General features: G+C 34.4%; 1 protein-coding gene across 3 annotated transcripts in view; it reads left to right on the forward strand.

Moving 5' to 3' along the window:
- Positions 1-19,166, forward strand: part of PGAP1 (post-GPI attachment to proteins inositol deacylase 1) — a 68,862-nt gene that overhangs the window by 23,755 nt on the left and 25,941 nt on the right. For 2 of the 3 annotated variants that reach the window (XM_025894213.2, XM_073880877.1), the window contains 7 exons: positions 3,125-3,230; positions 3,885-3,940; positions 5,503-5,586; positions 9,267-9,313; positions 10,123-10,174; positions 14,601-14,678; positions 18,068-18,143. In XM_025894213.2, coding sequence (XP_025749998.1) covers positions 3,125-3,230; positions 3,885-3,940; positions 5,503-5,586; positions 9,267-9,313; positions 10,123-10,174; positions 14,601-14,678; positions 18,068-18,143 — 499 coding nt within the window. The remainder of the gene's footprint in view (positions 1-3,124; positions 3,231-3,884; positions 3,941-5,502; positions 5,587-9,266; positions 9,314-10,122; positions 10,175-14,600; positions 14,679-18,067; positions 18,144-19,166) is intronic. The other variant, XM_073880875.1, reaches the window with a different exon arrangement.

The following is a 19,166-nucleotide window of genomic DNA, read 5'->3' on the forward strand; positions in this document are numbered from 1 at the left end:
GGGCACCAAGGATTTCAGCAAAATTCAGGGAAGTTTATCCATGAACTTAAATTTTTTTCTGTGAATTGGGAACAGATTGCTATTTTTTCATCTTAAGCAGCCTTTTTTTTTTAACCTCAGGTCATCTTGTTCACTGTTTCATAAAAACATATCTTGAGAACTGTGGCTATGGCTTCTCCTTTTGGATAAAAAGTTCCTTGTGTATTAGGAAATTTTCTTCATTATGGCAAAGTATTTAGCTGTTATTTTTGGATTCTTTCCCTTGAAGGCTCCAATTTTTTGAGAGACTGGTATGTGTGGCCTCTTTCTCAATAGATCTCTAGGTAATGCTTTCCTTATTGTGTCATAGAACTTATAAGTTCTCTTCTAAGGCTTTTCACTCTTGGAAGTGGGGTACTGTTTGTGTTTTTTCCTTAATCCTTCAGAAAGCTGCAGAACTGCTATTAGAATCATAGATACTTACCTCTGTCCTGAAGAATACAATAAAAGAGAGACCCCCCCAAAAAAGAGACCCAAATTGTTGTGTTTTGCCACATTGTAAGCCACAGGATGCCGTATTTAAGTTAGCATATTTATTACAGTAAAACAGCTTTATAGAATTAACACTCTGAATTGGTCATGCAATGCAAATATGTTTCAGTTTTTCAGCCTTGTTTTAATTGTGAGTCTTAACTATGGCAAATGTTTTTTTAGTCAGTTTGAGAGAGTGCAACTAGATATAATAGTAGAATCAATTAAAATTGTAAAACCAGTTTGTATTTGGAATGACATTTGGTAGGCTTAGGAAAAAACCCCATTTCAACCCATGAAGAACAGTAGTATCACAGACAGGTATATTCTTTAAAAATTGTACAGAGGGGCGCCTGGGTGGCTCAGTTGGTTGAGTGGCTGCCTTTGGCTCAGGTCATGATCCCAGGGTCCTCGGATCGAGCCCTACATCAGTCTTCCTGCTCATTGGGAAGCTTGCTTCTCCCTCTCCCACTCCCCCTGCTTGTGTTCCTGCTCTCACTATCTCTTTCTCTGTCAAATAAATAAATAATAAAATTTTTAAAAAATAAATATTGTACAGAAAGCTAATTCTTTTATTGAGGTATAGTTGACACACTACATAAAACTAATTTAAAAAAATTTTTTTATTTATTTGACAGAGAGAGAGAGGCAGAGAGGGAACAAAAGTGGGGGGGAGTGGGAGAGGGAGAAGCAGGCTTCCCACAGAGCAGGGACCCCAATGCGGGGCTCGATCCCAGGACCCCGGGATCATGACCCGAGCCGAAGGCAGACACTCAACGACTGAGCCACCCAAGAGCCCCCATAAAACTAATTTTAATAAATCTTGTTTTCCATTAAATCCTGAGATGAGGAAATTTTTAATATTAGTGTGTAATAAATTATAATTCTGGATAGGTAAGTAATTTACAGACACATTTTAAGGGACAAATAAGAAATTTTTGGTAACTAATATTGCTAAGAATCAAACTATGAAACTGAGTTCTGTTTCACAAACTCACTATATATAATCGACTAAATATTAGACAATAAAAAATTAGGATATGATTGCTATCCCTCAAGATATTAGGAAGAGAAGCAAACATATATATAGGGAAACTATAAGCATAATTAGTCCCAAACATGTGGTACAAAGGAATCAGAATTAGAGAATAATTTCTGATGGTTATCAGCATAAAAGACATAGCTGAAAAACTTACAAGTGGATCGATTCCCTGGAGAGTGAGTAAGGATGGGAGAGTCCTGAGTTAACTAAAATTTTGGCAAAAAGACCTATTACTTTTAATTGATTGTGAACAGATGTGGCTGCTTTAAAAAAAAAGTCAAAACTAGTTTTATATTAGATTGAATTGATTGAAGTGTTGAGTTTGCATCAATGAAGATAAAGTTTCCACTGCCTTCTACTATAGTTAGATATCTAAGGAACTATATTCTATTTTATATGTTGTATTATAAGGAGAACATTAACAAACTTGAGTTTATCCAGGGAAGGCAGTCAGGGTGATGAAGGGTTTGAAACAGTTCTATGAAAAACACTTGATGTTTTTGAAGTTGTTTAATCTGTAAAGAAATGTTTTATTGGATGGGGGATGTAACAGTCTTCAGTTTCTTGAAGGGCTGGCCCCTAACTTAATATATCAAAGTAACAGGGAGTCAGATATTTTCTCTAAATATGGCAGAGCATCCTCCTCATAAGAATTATTAAAATTGGAATGTATTATCTTTCACAATAGCAAGTTAAAAATAAATGTTCAAGCAAATGCTGGGTGACTTCCTAAGGAATTGAAAAGATTTACTAGACCTGGGTCCTCACTGTCATTTCTTTGTCATTCTCTCATTATGTTGTTGAGAAAATCACTTACCTGTCAGGGCCTCAATGCTTAAACTATAGAGTTGAATAGTGGTGGATTCTGAATGGATTTTAGACCCAAGTACTTTTTTTTTTCTTTAAAGGAGGAACTGGTATAAAGTTGCAGAAATTTATTGTCCTAGGATATTTTAAAACAGACAACAAAAAATCCTATTGTCTGCTCTCGTTTTCATTTCATGAAAGAAAGGATATTTAGGCACAATGAAAGTAAGACAGGATAAAGCAAAGTAGTTTCCAAGGAAGGACAATTGGCAATTCATATTTTCTCTGATGACTTGTGAATTTTTTGTTGTGGGATTGGCACTGGTCTGAGTTTAGAAAGTAGTGTGTTGGAATCACTAGACTGGAGGATCTCTTAAGTTCTCATCTGTCTCTATACACCTTTGTATGTTTTATTCTTAACTGTTACTTGAGAGGCACTAGTTGAATAATAATTAAAAGCATGGGCTCTGGAGCCAGACTGCCTGAGTTTGAATCCTGGCCCAGACTGTTAATAGGAGTATGACCTTGGGCAAGTTCCTTAATATTTCTGGTGCTTTAGTTTCTTAGTAAAAATGTAGATAAAAGGATTATTATCTCCTAGAGCTCTTGTGATAGTTAAGTGAGTTAATAACATATTAAATACTCAGAATGGCCTGGGCCAGAATAAGTAACTGTTGGCTCTTATCACTGTTACTTGCTGCAAAGTTTCATTAAACTATCACAATGGGTATAAAAAGATACAAAATGTATCCTTATTCTTTCTAGATAACTCAAAATCCCAAGAAGAAATTGTCAGTTTTGAATCACCACTTTATAAGACACCCAGCAAAACACTTTGAGGAAAATCCAGCAATAATTTCTGACTTAACAGGTTGGTGGTAATAACATATTTTTATTTTAAATCAAGTTTTATTTTTAGGTAAATTTGTTATTAGTGAAGTCTTTGAAACTGTGGTACTTAGCTACTATAATGTTTTATTAATTTCTCTATGCTGGTTTCTTATGAGGTTCTTGATTAGGGAAAGGAAAAAGGAGAGAAACCGTTGATGTTGCTGATAAAAATTTTGTTCTGAAAATAACATGACAAGTACAAAGTTTTAAAGATAGAGTTAAATGTCTCTATTTCCTGACAGTCACGTAAAACACTATCATTATTTTTGACTTAAGTTTTCAGTATCAGTCATTTTTCATTCTTTCTTCTGGTTTAACAGCATATCATTTGCTGTTAATATAATACCTGTTATACTCAGTTTGGAAAATAAAATAATTTATTTCTTTTTTATTGATACATCCTTAGAGTAAAGGCACCAAATAAATTTAAAATGCTTTACTTGATGTGAATGCCGGTTGATGATGAGCACAGATAACATCTTACTAGATTTCTTATTTTAAAATAGCCATTGTTCAGGAAACCACTTCTTTTTCAAATCTTGTTGTAATTGAGAAGTGTTTTGTGAGCATTCAATAAAAGTAATGGTTTCATATTTTAAAAGCAAGCCAAACAAATTAATTTCCTTTACCTTAGGGACATCTATGTGGGTTCCAGTGAAAGTGTCCAAATGGACCTATGTGGCTTACAATGTAAGTATACCATCAATGGATATTTTTAATATTTTTTTTAAAACATTTTGGTATTTATCTTTAAAAGTTAAAGACTATTGGGGCACCTGGGTGGCTCATTTGGTTGAGCGTCTGACTTTTGATCTCAACTCAGGTCTTGATCTCAGGGTCGTGGGTTCAAGCCCTGCACTGGGCTCCACACTGGGCATGGAGCCTACTTTAAAAAAAAAAATTAATTAAAAATAAATGAATAAAGACTCTTCTAAAAAGATAACTACATATATTTTCCCACATTAAAACAATTTAATAATTCCTTAATATCTAGTTAGTGTTCAGTTTCCCAGTTTTATAACTGTTAAATTTTTTGTTTCTTTCTCAGTTTAAATGAGAATACAAATAATGTCCACATATTGTCGTTTGTTAGTATGTCTCTTATTCCTCTTTTAATCTCTCATACTTACTCTACTGCTTTTCTTTCCTTGTAGCATATTTGTTGAAAAAACAAATCATTTGTCCTATAGAGTTTCATATAGTCTTGATTTGCTGATTGCATTCCTTCAGTGCCATTTAGTATATTCCTTTGTCTACTCTTCTCCTGTAACTTAGTACTTGGATCAGATTCATTTGCTTGATCAGATTCAGTTTTTGTTTTGGCTAGACTATTTCTTTTTTTTGTGATGTTAGCAGCTGTTGATGAAGCATGCCTAGAGTCATTAATTCATTTAGGGGGATGCAAAAAATGGTGGTACCCTAATTCAATTATTTTTTTCTTTATTAACTGGAACACTATATTGGGAAATTTCTTGTCTCCTAAATTTATCAAAAGTGGAACATATCAGAAAAGGAGAAAATTATAATTGCTTGGATCTTTGGATCTTATATTTTCTGGTTTTCAGAAATAGCAAGTTGGCTCACAAACCTCCTCCATCAGTGATCATAAATGGTTTTGGGGGGTTTTTCTCCCAGTATTATAATGAACTCATCTTTTAAACATATTTGTGTTTCCATCTAAAATATTAAAATTCTTCTGTCTTTGACCAGTAGAAGCCATTTCAAGTTAGGCTCCTAAATCTTTTTGGTAAAGCTGCTCTTTGGTTGTCTTTCTTTGATAGTTTCTTCACTACCTAGTATGAGAAGATATTTGAACTCATTTTGTACATTTCCTGCCCCAGACCTTGAATCAGCTTTGTCCTAAGGAGCTCTCCCTGTTATTTGGGAAATGGTGTCTTAAAACCATAATTTGGGCACTAGAGATGTTTATGGCTAGTGGGCTAGCATTTCTAGGCCTTTTCAGTGGACAGAACTAAGAAATGTATTTTATGTTGATCATTAGGCCAAAACTCAAACCCAAACAAAAAACATGCATCTGTACTGCTATTTCTAAGACATATTCAGGACTGCAGGGTACCTGATATTCCTGACTTACATCTGTATCTTCTTCCCGCTCCTAGAATATTGGTTCTCAACAACACCAAGAATGATAAAATTAGAATAATTTTTGCTTTATCCTGTATATTTAAATGATGAAATTGTCCACTCTCTTAATAGTTTTATTATGTTTTCCCTCTTTTTTTTTTTTTTAGGAATCTGATAAGATATATTTTACATTTCCTCTTGCAAATCATAGAAAAATCTACACTCATGTCTATTGTCAAAGCACCATGCTGGTAAGATAATTGGTAGATTGCATGTAAATCTAAAAGTCTATTTTTAAGATTCAACTAATATCTAATAGATCTCTTCTTTAGCTATGAACTATTTTTAAATCTAATAGGTTGAAAAATATTTGTCTAAAACAGTTTTGATTGAAAAGTATTAATCAAAATGTTTCTATAACTGATAATTTACTATTAAATTATACTTTTGGCTCTAGTTTGGGTCTTTCACCCTGTTTTTCTACCTTACTTACTGTGTTTAGGATGAAGGAATTCAGTTCAAATATCCTAATTCTGAGATTTTGTTTGTACTTTAAAGAACAGATATATTTAAACAAAGCTAATCTGTAGGAATTTTATTAAGTAAATACTGTTTTTCTCTTGGCTTCTATACTCAAATTTGCAGGACTTTTTATACCAAACATTCTCTAAAATAGTAACTTTTTGTTAAAATGTTATCTAGACTCAGAGTTACCAAAGTGATGATTTTACGTATTTCTTTTTAATGAATACCTACTATCAGGCATTGTCAAAAAATGTGTTAATGCTATAGGATGCCTTTGTTATGTTTGGAATATTTAAGTAATAATTTAAGTCAGCATTTCTTACTTTCAGGAACTTGTTTTCCCAATTTGGGTTCTTTTCCCTCTTTTTTGGATTTTTTTTTGGCATTTCCCAAGTTTCTTCACTTTCTATTTGTGTTTTTCATAATTTCTTTCCTCTTCTCCCTTTTGTTGGGTTATTTGTATTCTTTAGAACTAGAATCTAATATGTCACTTAGTTGGTAGATACTGCCATTTGATATATACTAAAGTCTTTAGAAATGATAGGCATTGTGGTGTAGGTGCTAATGAATACTAATTTTAGTGGGATGACCAGAGTTTTGCATCTCTCACAGAGACTAGCATCTCTCAGCCTAAAATCTGGATGGGCAGTTTATCTCAAGAGAATCTGGCCCTTAGACTGCTGGCTTAAAATATCCACACTCAGTTAATTAAATTCCAAATCAGAATGTCAGTATTATAGTGAGAAAAATCCTTGCCAAAGTTCAAATTCTCCATTTGGCTTATTGGAGGATCCCTTTTCTGTATTTAAGGTCCATGGGTATTAATTAGCATCAAGTTATGTGGTGAATTTTAAAAATCTTTTCGATTTGTATTATAGAAGTTTTCAATCATTTAAAGTAGTATATAATAATGAAATCTCATATAACTGTCACATAGCTTTAATAGTTATGAATACTGCTATTGTTATTTATCCCTTTTTCACTTTTTTTTGATAGTTATGAATACTGCTATTGTTATTTATCCCTTTTTCACTTTTTTTTTGACTGAAGCATTTTTAAAGCAAATTCTAGGCATTTTATAATTTCATCCTTAAATACTTCAATATGTTTTCTAGCAGATAAGAATTGTGCAGGTTAACTATAATATTATTTCATCCAACAAAATTATTAATTCCTTAGTATGTGATATCCAATCCATGTTCAATTGTCTTCTGTTCAGTTAAATTCTAAGTTGGTTTATTTGAATCAGAATCCAAAAAGTATATATGTTATATTTGATTCATGGATCCTAAGTTTCTTTTATAACGGCCTCCTCTTTATCCCCCCCATGCCATTTATTTGTTCAAGCAAGTGGGTTATATGTTCTGCAGAATTTCCCACATTCTGGGTTTAGGTGACTATTCTCATGGTATCTTTTTTTTAAAGTTTTATTTATTAGAGCATGTGTGAGAGAGGGAGAAAGAGCACAGTGGAGAGGGAGAAGCAGACTCCCCACTGAGCAGGGAGCCTGACGGGGCTCCATCCCAGGACCCCAGGTTCATGACCTGAGCCAAAGGCAGATGCTTAACTGAGCCACCCAGGCACCCATCTTGTGGTATCTCTTAACATGTGTTTCTGTCCCTTATGTTTTCTGTAAACTGGTTGTTAGATTTAGAATCTTGATTATTTTTTAATTAAATTAATTACCATTAATTTTTTGTGGCAAGAATATTTTATAATTAGAACTATGTACTTAACCAGAAGATACACAGTATCTAGTTGTCCCACTTTAGTGACCTAAAGACTTATCATAGACTCAGGTGGTATTAGCATGATCTATCCTATATAAAGTTCCTAATCAGTTTTTCACCTAACAATTTTAGCAGCCTTTGAGGGCATCATTTTTTACTGTAGATAGGTTTCTCTTTAGATCTATTATATACATTTTATGATCAGGTAGCATTTTCTCTTCAGTATACTTTAGGAATTGGCAATTATTGAGTGACTTTTTCTGAGATTTTCAGTACAGTTTTTATAATTAGGGATGCTTGCTAGATGACCTGAAATTGTTCTTTTGATACCTTATAGATTATATCAACATGGTGTTTTAGGGTGGACTTGAATAATATTTTTTCAATTTGTTGATGAATAAGTCAGAATTCTCTATATACGGAAGTGTATAGTATAAAATATTGACAATTTTCATATTAAGGGCTGTCTTTGAAGATAGGCTCCCTTAGTAGCTGCAAAAACCCATTACAAAAGTGGGATGAACTTTGACACCTCACTAGATGTTCCTGTCTAAACTATGCAGATCTTTTCTTTTGCCTTGCTTTATAATATCATGTTATTCTTAGGAAACACAGTTAACTGATACAGAAGTCACACAAGTATTTTGCCAGCAGTAAAGAGCAGACAAATTCCATGTTATTTTTTGTTTTCCTTTCAGCTTTCTTTTCTGTATTCTTGGAAAATGTCTTCAAATTGTATTTAAGCTCCATGAGGGCAGAGACCATGTCTGTCTCATTTATCATTTTTTCCTTGAAGGCTTAGCATAATTACATAGCTCTAGAATAGACTTTATAAATATTAGATGAAAGGATTGATATCTTTTTCATTATCCTCTCTGTTTATTAAGGAAAATTTTATGTACCTGTCTGAGCAGTGTTTCTTTACCCTCATACCTTGGTGTAGGATTTTAGTAGTTGGATCATCAGATCTTGGAACATCGCTCTTAACTACTTGCAGTGAAGGTCTTTGGTCATACTTCTCTTAAATAACTGAAGATAAATACATACAATTGTTAAAATATCACTACCATCTCTGCGGCATTCCCAGGGTACCCTGATAAAGTCATAACTAGCTTTTGTCTTGAGCCCTTGGAGTTGTGCTTCAATCCAAACACATTCTCAGTTACATAGAAGTTTTGCCTGATAATCAAATGAGAACTCAAGTGGTAAACTAACAAGCTATACTTAGATTAATTGCTATTTTTAATTACTTGACTCTGGATTTTTTTTTTTCTGTTTGTTTAAAAGTCTACCAATAGGTGTTCATCTTCTGTATATACTTAAAATGTAGTTACTTACTATGTAACTACCTAATTAAAGCATGGACATTGCTGAATTCTGAAAGTGTTGGTTCAAAAATTAAAATTGCTTATGCATTATGCTGTGGAGAGGTCACTCTTTCTCTTCCTGCTGTTCTAGGTTACTTGCTTACCTATCTATATTGACATTAGACTTCCTTACCTGCCGTTGACCTATATGACTTTTGAAACAGCTTGGAAATGTTTCTGAATAACAGGTTGCTATTTTATGTTTCCATCATGCTTACTAACCCTATCATGTAACAGTAAAATGTTAAGCTGCCTATTTTATGTAATTATTTTCTATAATATTTAGTGTGATTTGTTATTAATCAACAGGATACAAATAGTTGGATTTTTGGCTGCATAAACAGCACTTCTATGTGGTAAGTCTTTTGACCCTAAGGGCCTCAATTGTTCATTTTTCTCAATATAAATAATACAAATCATACTTATTAAAGATTTATTTATTTTAGAGAGAGAGAGAAAGAGGGAGCCAGGGGTATTGGGAGGGGGAAAGGGAGAAGGAGAGGGAGAGAATCTCAAGCAGTCTCCTTGCTGTGCACAGAGCCTGATGTGGGGCTCGATCCCATGACCTGGAGATCATGATCTGAGCCAAAATCAAGAGTCAGATGCTTAACTGACTGAGCCACCCAAGCACTCCGAAATCACACTTTTTAAAATAGTTTCATACATTGTTTGTTTTTTTAAAGATTTTATTTATTTATTTGACAGAGAGACACAGTGAGAGAGGGAACACAAGCAGGAGGAGTGGAAGAGGGAGAATCAGGCCTCCTGCTGAGCAGGGAGCCTGATGCAGGGGTCGATCCCAGGACCCTGGGATCGTGACCTGAGCCAAAGGCAGACGCTTAACAACTGAGCCACCCAGGCGCCCCGTTTCATACATCCTTAAGCTGATTTTTCTGCTACATTACATTATAGTATTGATTTTTAAATGAAATTAACATATCAGTAGTATTTGCAAACATAGAAATGGTTCCTAGGAAAAATAATTTTTTTGTATCCAAAAGGACTGTATGGATGAGTATATTGGATTAGACTTATTGCACCTCATTTCATTAGAACTTTCTCTGATAGGTCTGTAGCTGGTTTCTTTTTCCTCTGAAGCTTATTTATAATTTATAATATTTTAGTATATTTGTCCTTTAATTATATTTTCATATTCATTTCAAAGCCGGCAAGGGATTGATTTATCATGGAAAGCTGAACTACTGCCAACAATTAAGGTAAATTACGGCTTTAAAATTTTAAAATACTAAAAAATTCTTGAGTCTCTAGGCATTTTAGAATATGGTCTTTTATTAATTCATCTAACTATTAAATGAACTTGAGATTTGCTAACATACAGTTTAGAAATATTTTCTCTGGAAATACATTTTAATGGAGAAAAACACAATTTTTTTTTTAACTTGCAGAGATAAAAACTGTAAGTTAACAATCTTCTAAATAAAATTAAATCTGTATATTATAGCATCATACCAAGAGCTAGAAAAATTTTTTTAGTTTATTTTGAGGCTATGTTTGGAATGGTCTGTCTTAAAATAGAAGCTGAGTAGTAGCTTAAGTTTTTGGGAGAGGACCTACAGTAGGAGAGCGAGCATCTCAAAGAGATGCAAAGTAATTTTCCAGATCTACTTCAACATTACTTTGTGGTCAAGCACTTGGATAACTCTGCTTTATCTAATACTCTGTGGGATTTATTTAATAATTCTTTGTGATTTCCTTAAGTAACTCTGATAGGGTCAGCGAGTCCTTTTACGAAAGGTTAATATTGTTGAGAAAATAAAACAGTTCTAAAATTTGATGAAATACCTGTTCTGATTTCTAAACTGTGTTTATTATAACTCATAATCTTACACCAGGAGTGATAATTTTCCGTCTTCAAGTATTTTTTCATGATGAATACTAGCCTCTTCAACTTGAAAGTGAAACCATCTGGTTGGTCCCAGGCATCTCCCAGTCCAGTTATTTGTTATTTATCTGTATAGGCAGCTCTGTACTATACTAACAGAGAGGAATGATGATAGAATGAGTAATTGCAAGTTACTTCACATTTGACTTTGGAATGGTTGCAGTTATTTTTTCTGTCACCTCAGTCATCCTTATTTTGTGTATATTCATTCATATGGCTTTGTGTTCAAGAGATAAATATTGTAGGAAAGTGATTAGACTCATATGAACATTTTTAATGTCTCTCACTGGTTCTATCCTAGCCTTTTAGGCAGGAGCAAAACAAACAAAAGTCTAGGATATACTTAATGATAATCATTCATAAATCTTTCCTTGAATTTCCAATTTGGATAGTATATCCTATTTAATTTGTAATTTAAGAGGAAGAAATAAATGATTAAATTCCTGATAGAATGTTACTTTGCTCCTGTTTTAAAAAGTTACATCTTAAATAATAAAATCCTTATGTATATTTTTAATTTCAAAGATTCAACAATGTATTCATCTATTTCTAGACCCTGTGTTCTTTCTTCTAAATGTGAGAAACAGCTGGCAGAACAGCAGAACAAGCTATTCCAGCTGCTTACTTTTTTTTTCTCTTTTCAAGATTTATTTATTTCAGAGGAGAGAGAGTCTCAAGCAGGGTCCCCGCTGAGTGGGAAGCCTGATACAGGGCTCGATCTCACGACCTTGGAATCATGACCTGAGCCAAAACCAAAAGTCGGATGTTCAGATCATGACCTGAGCCAAAGCCAAAAGTCGGACACTCAACTGACTGAGCCATCCAGGCATCCCAGCTGCTGCTTGCTTTTTATAGTGAATGCTGAAAGAGGTTGCCAGATAGCATTAAAAGCCTACTGAAATTTAGAGGGGGAAAATGGGAGAAGGATGTTTAGAAAATAAGGATTGCAATATTCTGCAATCTTAGGTGTTCTCAGTTGAAGAGGATTATAATTATTAAACATAAACTCCATTTTAATGAAAATCAAAATTAGATGTGTTAGCCACTTCTAAAAAGGACACAAAGTTATTTTGCCATCAAGTTGAAGAGAAAGAAAAAGTTAAAGTGAAAAGATTTCATGAATTTTATTCATATTCATATCATCTCAACAAAAGTAATGTCAAATGAGAATCATATCACTTTTAGCATTGCTGCTGACTGAACTGTTAATAAATAGGAGACTCCAGCAAAGCACCTGTAAATTCAGTTTTTAAATACCAGTCATATGGAATTTTTCTGTCATGTGTACAATGAAGAAGTTTCTAAAAACACAAAGCACAGTAGGCCAAGAATTTGGTAAGCCAAAATGGATTTATTGTTGAAAACAAAAAAGGTAATTTTCTAAAGATAACTAACTTGTATGAGAAAACTACCTTGTAGCCATTTTGCCTTAATCATACTTTAGCACCATAGCTTTGCTCTGCACATCAAAACCTGGTATTTGATTTTCTGTGTATGTTGTTTCAGCATTAAGGGCATTTTACCCTTAAAACACTGAAAAATTTCCAAACTTTATATTAACCTTATCTGTCAACCTAACAATTTCATGAATATGATTGTATTGTCAAGTTCCTACTGACATTATAACTATATAGCAACTTTATAAGGAAATTTTTTTGACACTGTTACCTTTTTAAAGTATTCTGATCCTACAAAAAAATTCTTGAGAAAAAAACTATTCTTGAGAATAAATAACAAAGGCTAGTAGAGTGGATAGCCACACAGAGTTACCAAGGTTCTTTCTAATTATCTTTCATACTGTCTACCATCTGTTTGGTTGGTCTCAGTTGCCTGTCGCTGTGATTTGTGAGGCCCTTTTAAGGCCTTTTAATTTACATTAGAACCGATTAGTCTGTTGCTGAGACTTTGGCAAGTAAGTCAAGGTGAAGCCTAGGAAGTTGTAAAAAAACAGGTGAATCTGGTCAGGTTGTTAGCCACTTGTTCACAGTTCTTTAGATTTAGCACCTCTGTTCAACTTGCCCACATAGGTGCTTCTGAAGAACGTTAGAGAAAGTTAACTGTCTGCAGAAATTTCTTTTTTTTTCATAATTCATATGTTTATTCAACAGATACTTGTTCATTCTCACTAGGCATCAGGTTCCTTGCTGTGTGACCAGGATACAGTGTTGAACAGAATAGACATCCACGATTTCTCGTGGTGGTTGAGAAGAAGGGGCAAGTCCCGTCCATCCCAAGGAACCCGTGGGAGTTAGTGCCCCTGGGCTGCTTAGTGTAGAATTCCGTGCCAGATGAGCCACAGGCGAATGGGAAACTGGGCTTCACCTCTCCTTAGAAGTGCTCAGCCTTGTGAGCAAGTACCATTCTTTGGTCTAATGGGTATTTTTACGTGGGGAAAGGTGGCACATTTGGATAGCTCTCTGGGAGTGAGATAGAGAAAGCTAAGGAAAGCATGAGACTACAGACTCTGGACCAAAGGCTTTGGGGACTGGGGACGGCGTGTGAGGAGCAGGGTGGAGGTTGGGGGAGGTGCCAGCAGAGCTCCTAAGATTAGACAGACATTTGGGGCAGCTGGGGTCACCAGAGGGGATGGGATGGCCTTTGAGATTGGAGTGAGAGGTTTGGATTAGACCCAAGGAAATCTTTGGAGCAGTGTCAAAACCTGAGGATGACTTGGGGAGAGGAGGAGGAGGAAGGAAAGGGGGTGAATTTGGAAACTCCCTAGGTGTGAGAGCGAAGAAGCATTTCAGCGTCAGGGACGAGGACTTGGTCAAGGTGCAGGAAAGTCAACGTCCTTCACCTGGACGAAGATCGGGAGAAGCCTTGAACAGGGGTGCATGTGGGGGGCGCTAGGCCATTCTCACTGGCCTGCATGCTGTCCCTCGGCAGGGTGGTGAAGGAGGAGATTTCGGATGACAACGCCCGCCTGCCCTGCTTCAGCGGAAGGGTGGTGTCCTGGGTGCAGAAATTTCTTAATACATACAAATTGTTACCACATATAACTACTGCCACCCCCACATCTACTTCCAGAAAAAACCTTGGATTTAAAAACTGTATTTGGTGCTGTAGCTTTTCATTAAATAGACCAGTCTCTTACGTATTTATTCCTCAAAATATAGGCTGTAGGATCTGGTCTTAATTTTGAAATAGATCTTCATTTGATAAGGTGCATTATTAGTCTTCTTGTGTCTTCATGTCATTTACTGAATAAGTTCCAGAGTATGTTATTCATATATATCATTAGACAGCGAATCTTTACTGCTTGGGCTAGATCAAAATCATTTGAGATTAAGTTGCAACTCTTCCATTATTTTTAGCATTCATTCATTCATCAGCTACTGAATGCTCTTTGTCATATGCTAGCTACCAAAATAAATGTAGAAATTTTATCGTAATGTTATAAAAAACAAATGGACAAATTATAAAAGATACCAAATCTGGAAATAATTATGTAAAATATTATATTTAATATTAAATGTCATTTGTTTTACATGAAGGGATACAGCTCAAGGAATATTTTTGGCAGTCCATATTTACAAAATATTAGGAGTTTGACTTAAGGATTATTGACCTGAAAATGTAAACATGGGCGTTTTATGAGGCACCGAATATAAAGTTTGAAATCAGTTTTTTATAACCAATTAAATAAGAAATAAGTGTTTATAATTTCCCCTAACATGTTTTAAGTTCTGTATACCCTCAGAAATAAAATCAGCTTTTTATGTCCTTTTTTTTTTCCCCAGTCTTTGACGTTAAGACTTCAAGACTATCCATCTTTGTCTCATCTTGTTGTTTATGTACCATCTATTCATGGAAGTAAGGTAACAAATGGATTAAGGTTATCGAATGTTTAGTGGATACTCATGCTAAATATTTAAGTTATTTTTTGATGAATTCTTCAACATAGTGCTTATCTAAAACAATGACCAGTTTGGTGATCCACCTAAGACTGTTAAATCATTAGGTTCATCTACTCTAACTTAACTAAGCAGAATAAATCCAAGTCTCTGTGTTCAAAGTGGGAACGTACTCTACATTTTAGTCTTTCAAAATCTATTCATTATTGAGTACCCTTTTATGTGCAAGATTCTGCCAGGAATTATAGGAGGCACACAAATGAGGGAGACATGAATCCTATTCTCAAAAAACTACATACGGTTGGGTAGGGGGAGAGAAACATTTGGAAACAGAAGGAAGAGTGAGAATAAAAGAGGTACCCCAAAGTATAATACAAATCAGAATATAGCAAATACAGGTATAAGAAGGGGAGATATCTCTGAATGATGGAATGGGGAAAGGCTTTATTATGAGGTGATATTTAAAATTTCCTTAAAGGATAGTTAATGTTTTTATGGGTATCAGAAACATTGTAGACCTGTCCTGTCCAATATAGGAGCTACTGGCACATGTGGCTATTTGAATTTAAAGCAATTAAAACTAATACAATTAAAAATTCAGTTCCTCAGTTGTACTGGCTACATTCCAGATGCTCAGTAGTAATATCATTGCAGAAAGTTATAATGAACAGCACTGCTGGGACAAAGAAACCATGAGATCCAAGCATGAAAGTGAAAATATGAGATATGTTTGGAAACAGTAAATAAGTAAATAGTAATTTTGAAAAGATGGCCACATGGGTAGGATGGTAGTGGAAGAAAAGTCTGGGAAAGTAGTTCATGGCCATACTCTAGAGGACCTCAGTTAGATTCAGGACTTCATAGAATTCAGGAGTTAGTAGGCAGCTGAAAGATTTTCACTGTTAGTAGAAATGGGATCAGAGCCATTTTGGAAGATGAATCTATTTATGGTGTGCATGGTTTAGAAACAGAGACGAGCTGCTGTATAATGGGTTATGAGGGCTTGAACTAGGGAAGTGGGGAGTAGAAATAAAAGGATGGTAATTTTTGAGAGAAGTTGGGGGAGGGGGAAGCAAGAAGATAGAAGTAAAAGACCCTCTACTTCCCATTCCACATTTCACCCAACAAGCTCATCCTTCAGTATCTATCTTAAGTGTTCCTATTTTACTTTTCATGACTCATCCAGGTAACTTCTTATTTCCATGACACTTTGTTTATAACTTCTTTGAGGAATTATGCTGAATTATAATTTATTTGTTTATCTCTCTATTATCATCACCATATTGTGAATTCTTTGGGAGTAAGACCAGATAGATTTTATTATACTTTGCATCCTCATCCTTTAGCAACTCACTACCATATAAGTGCTCAAAAAATAGTTCTTTAGTGAGAAAATTGTTGAGATTTGAGGCCAAAATCATTAGGAAAATTTTAAAGATAAAGGAAAGGGGGGATTTAGTTGGGAGTTAACTCAAAGACTGAGTCTCACAAGTACCTTATAATGAATTCATGTTTTGTTTTGCTTAGCACAAGTGAGAGGTAATTCAGCATCTTCAATTCTAAAAGCTCTCTTTAGGGGTTTTTCTGTCAGGTAAGTTGGCTTTGAATGAATTTAAACATCTTTCCCAAACTTGGAAAGGCCCTATCTGGTTATTCCAAGAAATTAATGAGCCTTTCACAAATAGCCAGCCTTAGCAACCTAATGAATATTTAATATGTCTTAATGCTCTTTGGAAAGTAACACTTGCTGACTCTACTGTTGCATACCCAGTCTCACAAGGATGTTAATTTAGGCCTTTTATAATTTCTGCATATCTGTTACAAACCCATCATCAGGATACATATATTTAAATAGACAGCTTGAAAATTTTTTGCAGTCAACTGATAATAGAGTTTTCAAAATGCAAATATGGAATTACTTGCATTTTTTGATGACAGAAAACAAAATAATTCCATTAGAAAGAGACAGACCCTTGAATTCTTTTCTTGGGTATGGGTTTATTCCATAAAGGGAAAGCAATAATAAAAATTTTTATTAAAAAAGCATTAATAAAAATAAATTTTTATTATGATAGCAATAATAAAATTAAAGCAATAATAAAAATTGTATTATTTTAAATACCTGTACAAAGTGATTTAAAATTGATTCTCTGTCTCAGGCAATGTCTCACCCAAAAGTGCTTTGTAAATATATAATGAATAATCTTGTTCAGTAGATGATTGTTCTAACCTTGTAACAGCTGTTTTCTATTAGGAAAATGTCTGATGGAATTGTTGGCCTTATAAGTAAAGAAGGGGAAGAAAAGCAAAGCCCCTTAACAAGTTTTTCCTTTTATTCCTAATATGTATACTGTAGTCAGATAGCATTTTCCCACATCTATTTTTGACTTTCAGAAATAATAAAAAATCCACCCAAGAGACAAACAAAATAACCTTGTTTCAAGCACAATCCAAGATGTACTTACTGGAAAAGCCTAGGATAGACGTCACTGGCTTTCTGCTTCTTATAGACAGCAAACTACTTCCTAGCTACAATTAAGCATCAGATTAATTTGTTCTTCAGCTCCTATAAATCAAAGTAATTTGGTTTCCTTATGGAGATTATTTTAATGAAACCGTTCTTATTGCAGACAGTTTAGGACAAAGTTCCTTATGCCATTGTAGAAATGTTATTACATAAGAAATGTCATTACAAAATATTGTAATTATGCAGATGTCACATTTTAGTTTTACTTTTTTTGAGATAGCATTTCTTTTTCTTGCTTCATACATAGTAAACCTTTTTTTCCATTTTAATCACTGTTTAGCTTGAAATAATCTTATACAAATAACTTTAGCCATCTGTAGATGAATGGCAGTATGTCCATCTCCACGTCTTTTGTAGTCTAATTAGAGTGTTAGAGATACGTAATTAATATGGGATTTTTAAAAAGTAAATGTAGCAAAATCATACTTCTTTTTGACTATGGAAGTATTGAGAGATTTTTATCTAAATCTCTGATTAATCTTGAGTTAACCTTGATTCTTAATGCTTTGATCCATCCTTTACGGTCCCTCTTCTATAAACACCTAAAGCTAACTGGAAGGAAACTGGATTATACATCAGCTGTTGTAAAAATGATCCTCCAATAATTTATTAAGTTAAGCTTGTTCATCAAATTTTCTTAGCTTAGCATCTCTGTTTGAGTAATTGTTGCCATCTAAGTATAGCCAGAGTGAGAATGTGATAGGTAATAACTTCTACAAAGCTGAAGTTTATTTATAGACTTCTATTTTCCACTTAAACATGAAGTGAAGATATTTTACTATAAATGTAATTGTTTTTTCCTAAATATCAATGTTTTATATTTTAGTTTGTTGTAGATTGTGAATTCTTTAAAAAAGAGATGAGATCTATTCAGCTTCCTGTAACTCATCTTTTTTCCTTTGGTAAGTACTTTGATTTTGGAAGTCTTAAGAATTCCTTTTTTTTTTTTTAAGTAGGCTCCATGCCCAGCATGGAGCCCAGAACAGGGCTTGAACTCAGGACCCTGAAATCAAGACCTGAGCTGAGATCAACAGCCATACGGTCAACCGACTGAGCCACGCACACATCCCAAGAATTGCTTTTATTTTTAACAGCGTGCTTATTTATTTTTGCCAGTTGGTTGCAATAATGGAGAGCCTGTAACATTAAATATTGTATTTCAAGTATAGTTCTTAGGATAACCATATAATGTGGTTCAGTGGTTTGATTGTTATACTAGGCCAGAGGTCATCTTCTGAGTTTCTGGAGTTATGTGTGCTTCTCATTGTATCCTATGGTTGGACACGTGATATCACTGTCTAATTATTAGCAATGTTAACCTTGATTACTTGGTTAACGTAGTTGTCTGCCAGGTTTCTCCACTGTAAATTTGTTTCCTTTTTGTATTTAATAAATGTCTTGGGGAAGCTACTTTGAGAAAGTTTAAGTTCGCTTTTATCTTCAAAAGCCATCTGTAACCCACTAATTTTAGCATCCATTGGTTCCTCCACTTTGAGGCAGTTATTACTGGTATTCTATATTCTATATTTATTGGAATTCTTATGAAAAGAAAGTTGTCCCTTCTCCATTTATTTACTTACTCAATTTTTTAAAAATTTCTTTATTGTTATGTTAATCACCATATATTACATCATTAGTTTTTGATGTAGTGTTCCATGATTCATTGTTTGTGCATAACACCCAGTGCTCCATGCAGAACGTGCCCCCTTGAATACCCATCACCAGGCTAACCCATCCCCCCACCCTCCTCCCCTCTAGAACCCTCAGTTTGTTTTTCAGAGTCCATCGTCTCTCATGGTTCGTCTACCCCTCTGACTTACTCCCCCTCATTCTTCCCCTCCTGCTATCTTCTTCTTTTTCTTTTTTCTTAACATATGCATTATTTGTTGCAGAAGTACAGATCTGCGACTCAACAGTCTTGCACA

The sequence above is a fragment of the Callorhinus ursinus genome, unplaced genomic scaffold, assembly GCF_003265705.2.
Source record: "Callorhinus ursinus isolate GAN/ISIS: 27379988/994484 unplaced genomic scaffold, GSC_fseal_2.0 scaffold2, whole genome shotgun sequence".
NCBI classification, from domain to species: domain Eukaryota; kingdom Metazoa; phylum Chordata; class Mammalia; order Carnivora; family Otariidae; genus Callorhinus; species Callorhinus ursinus.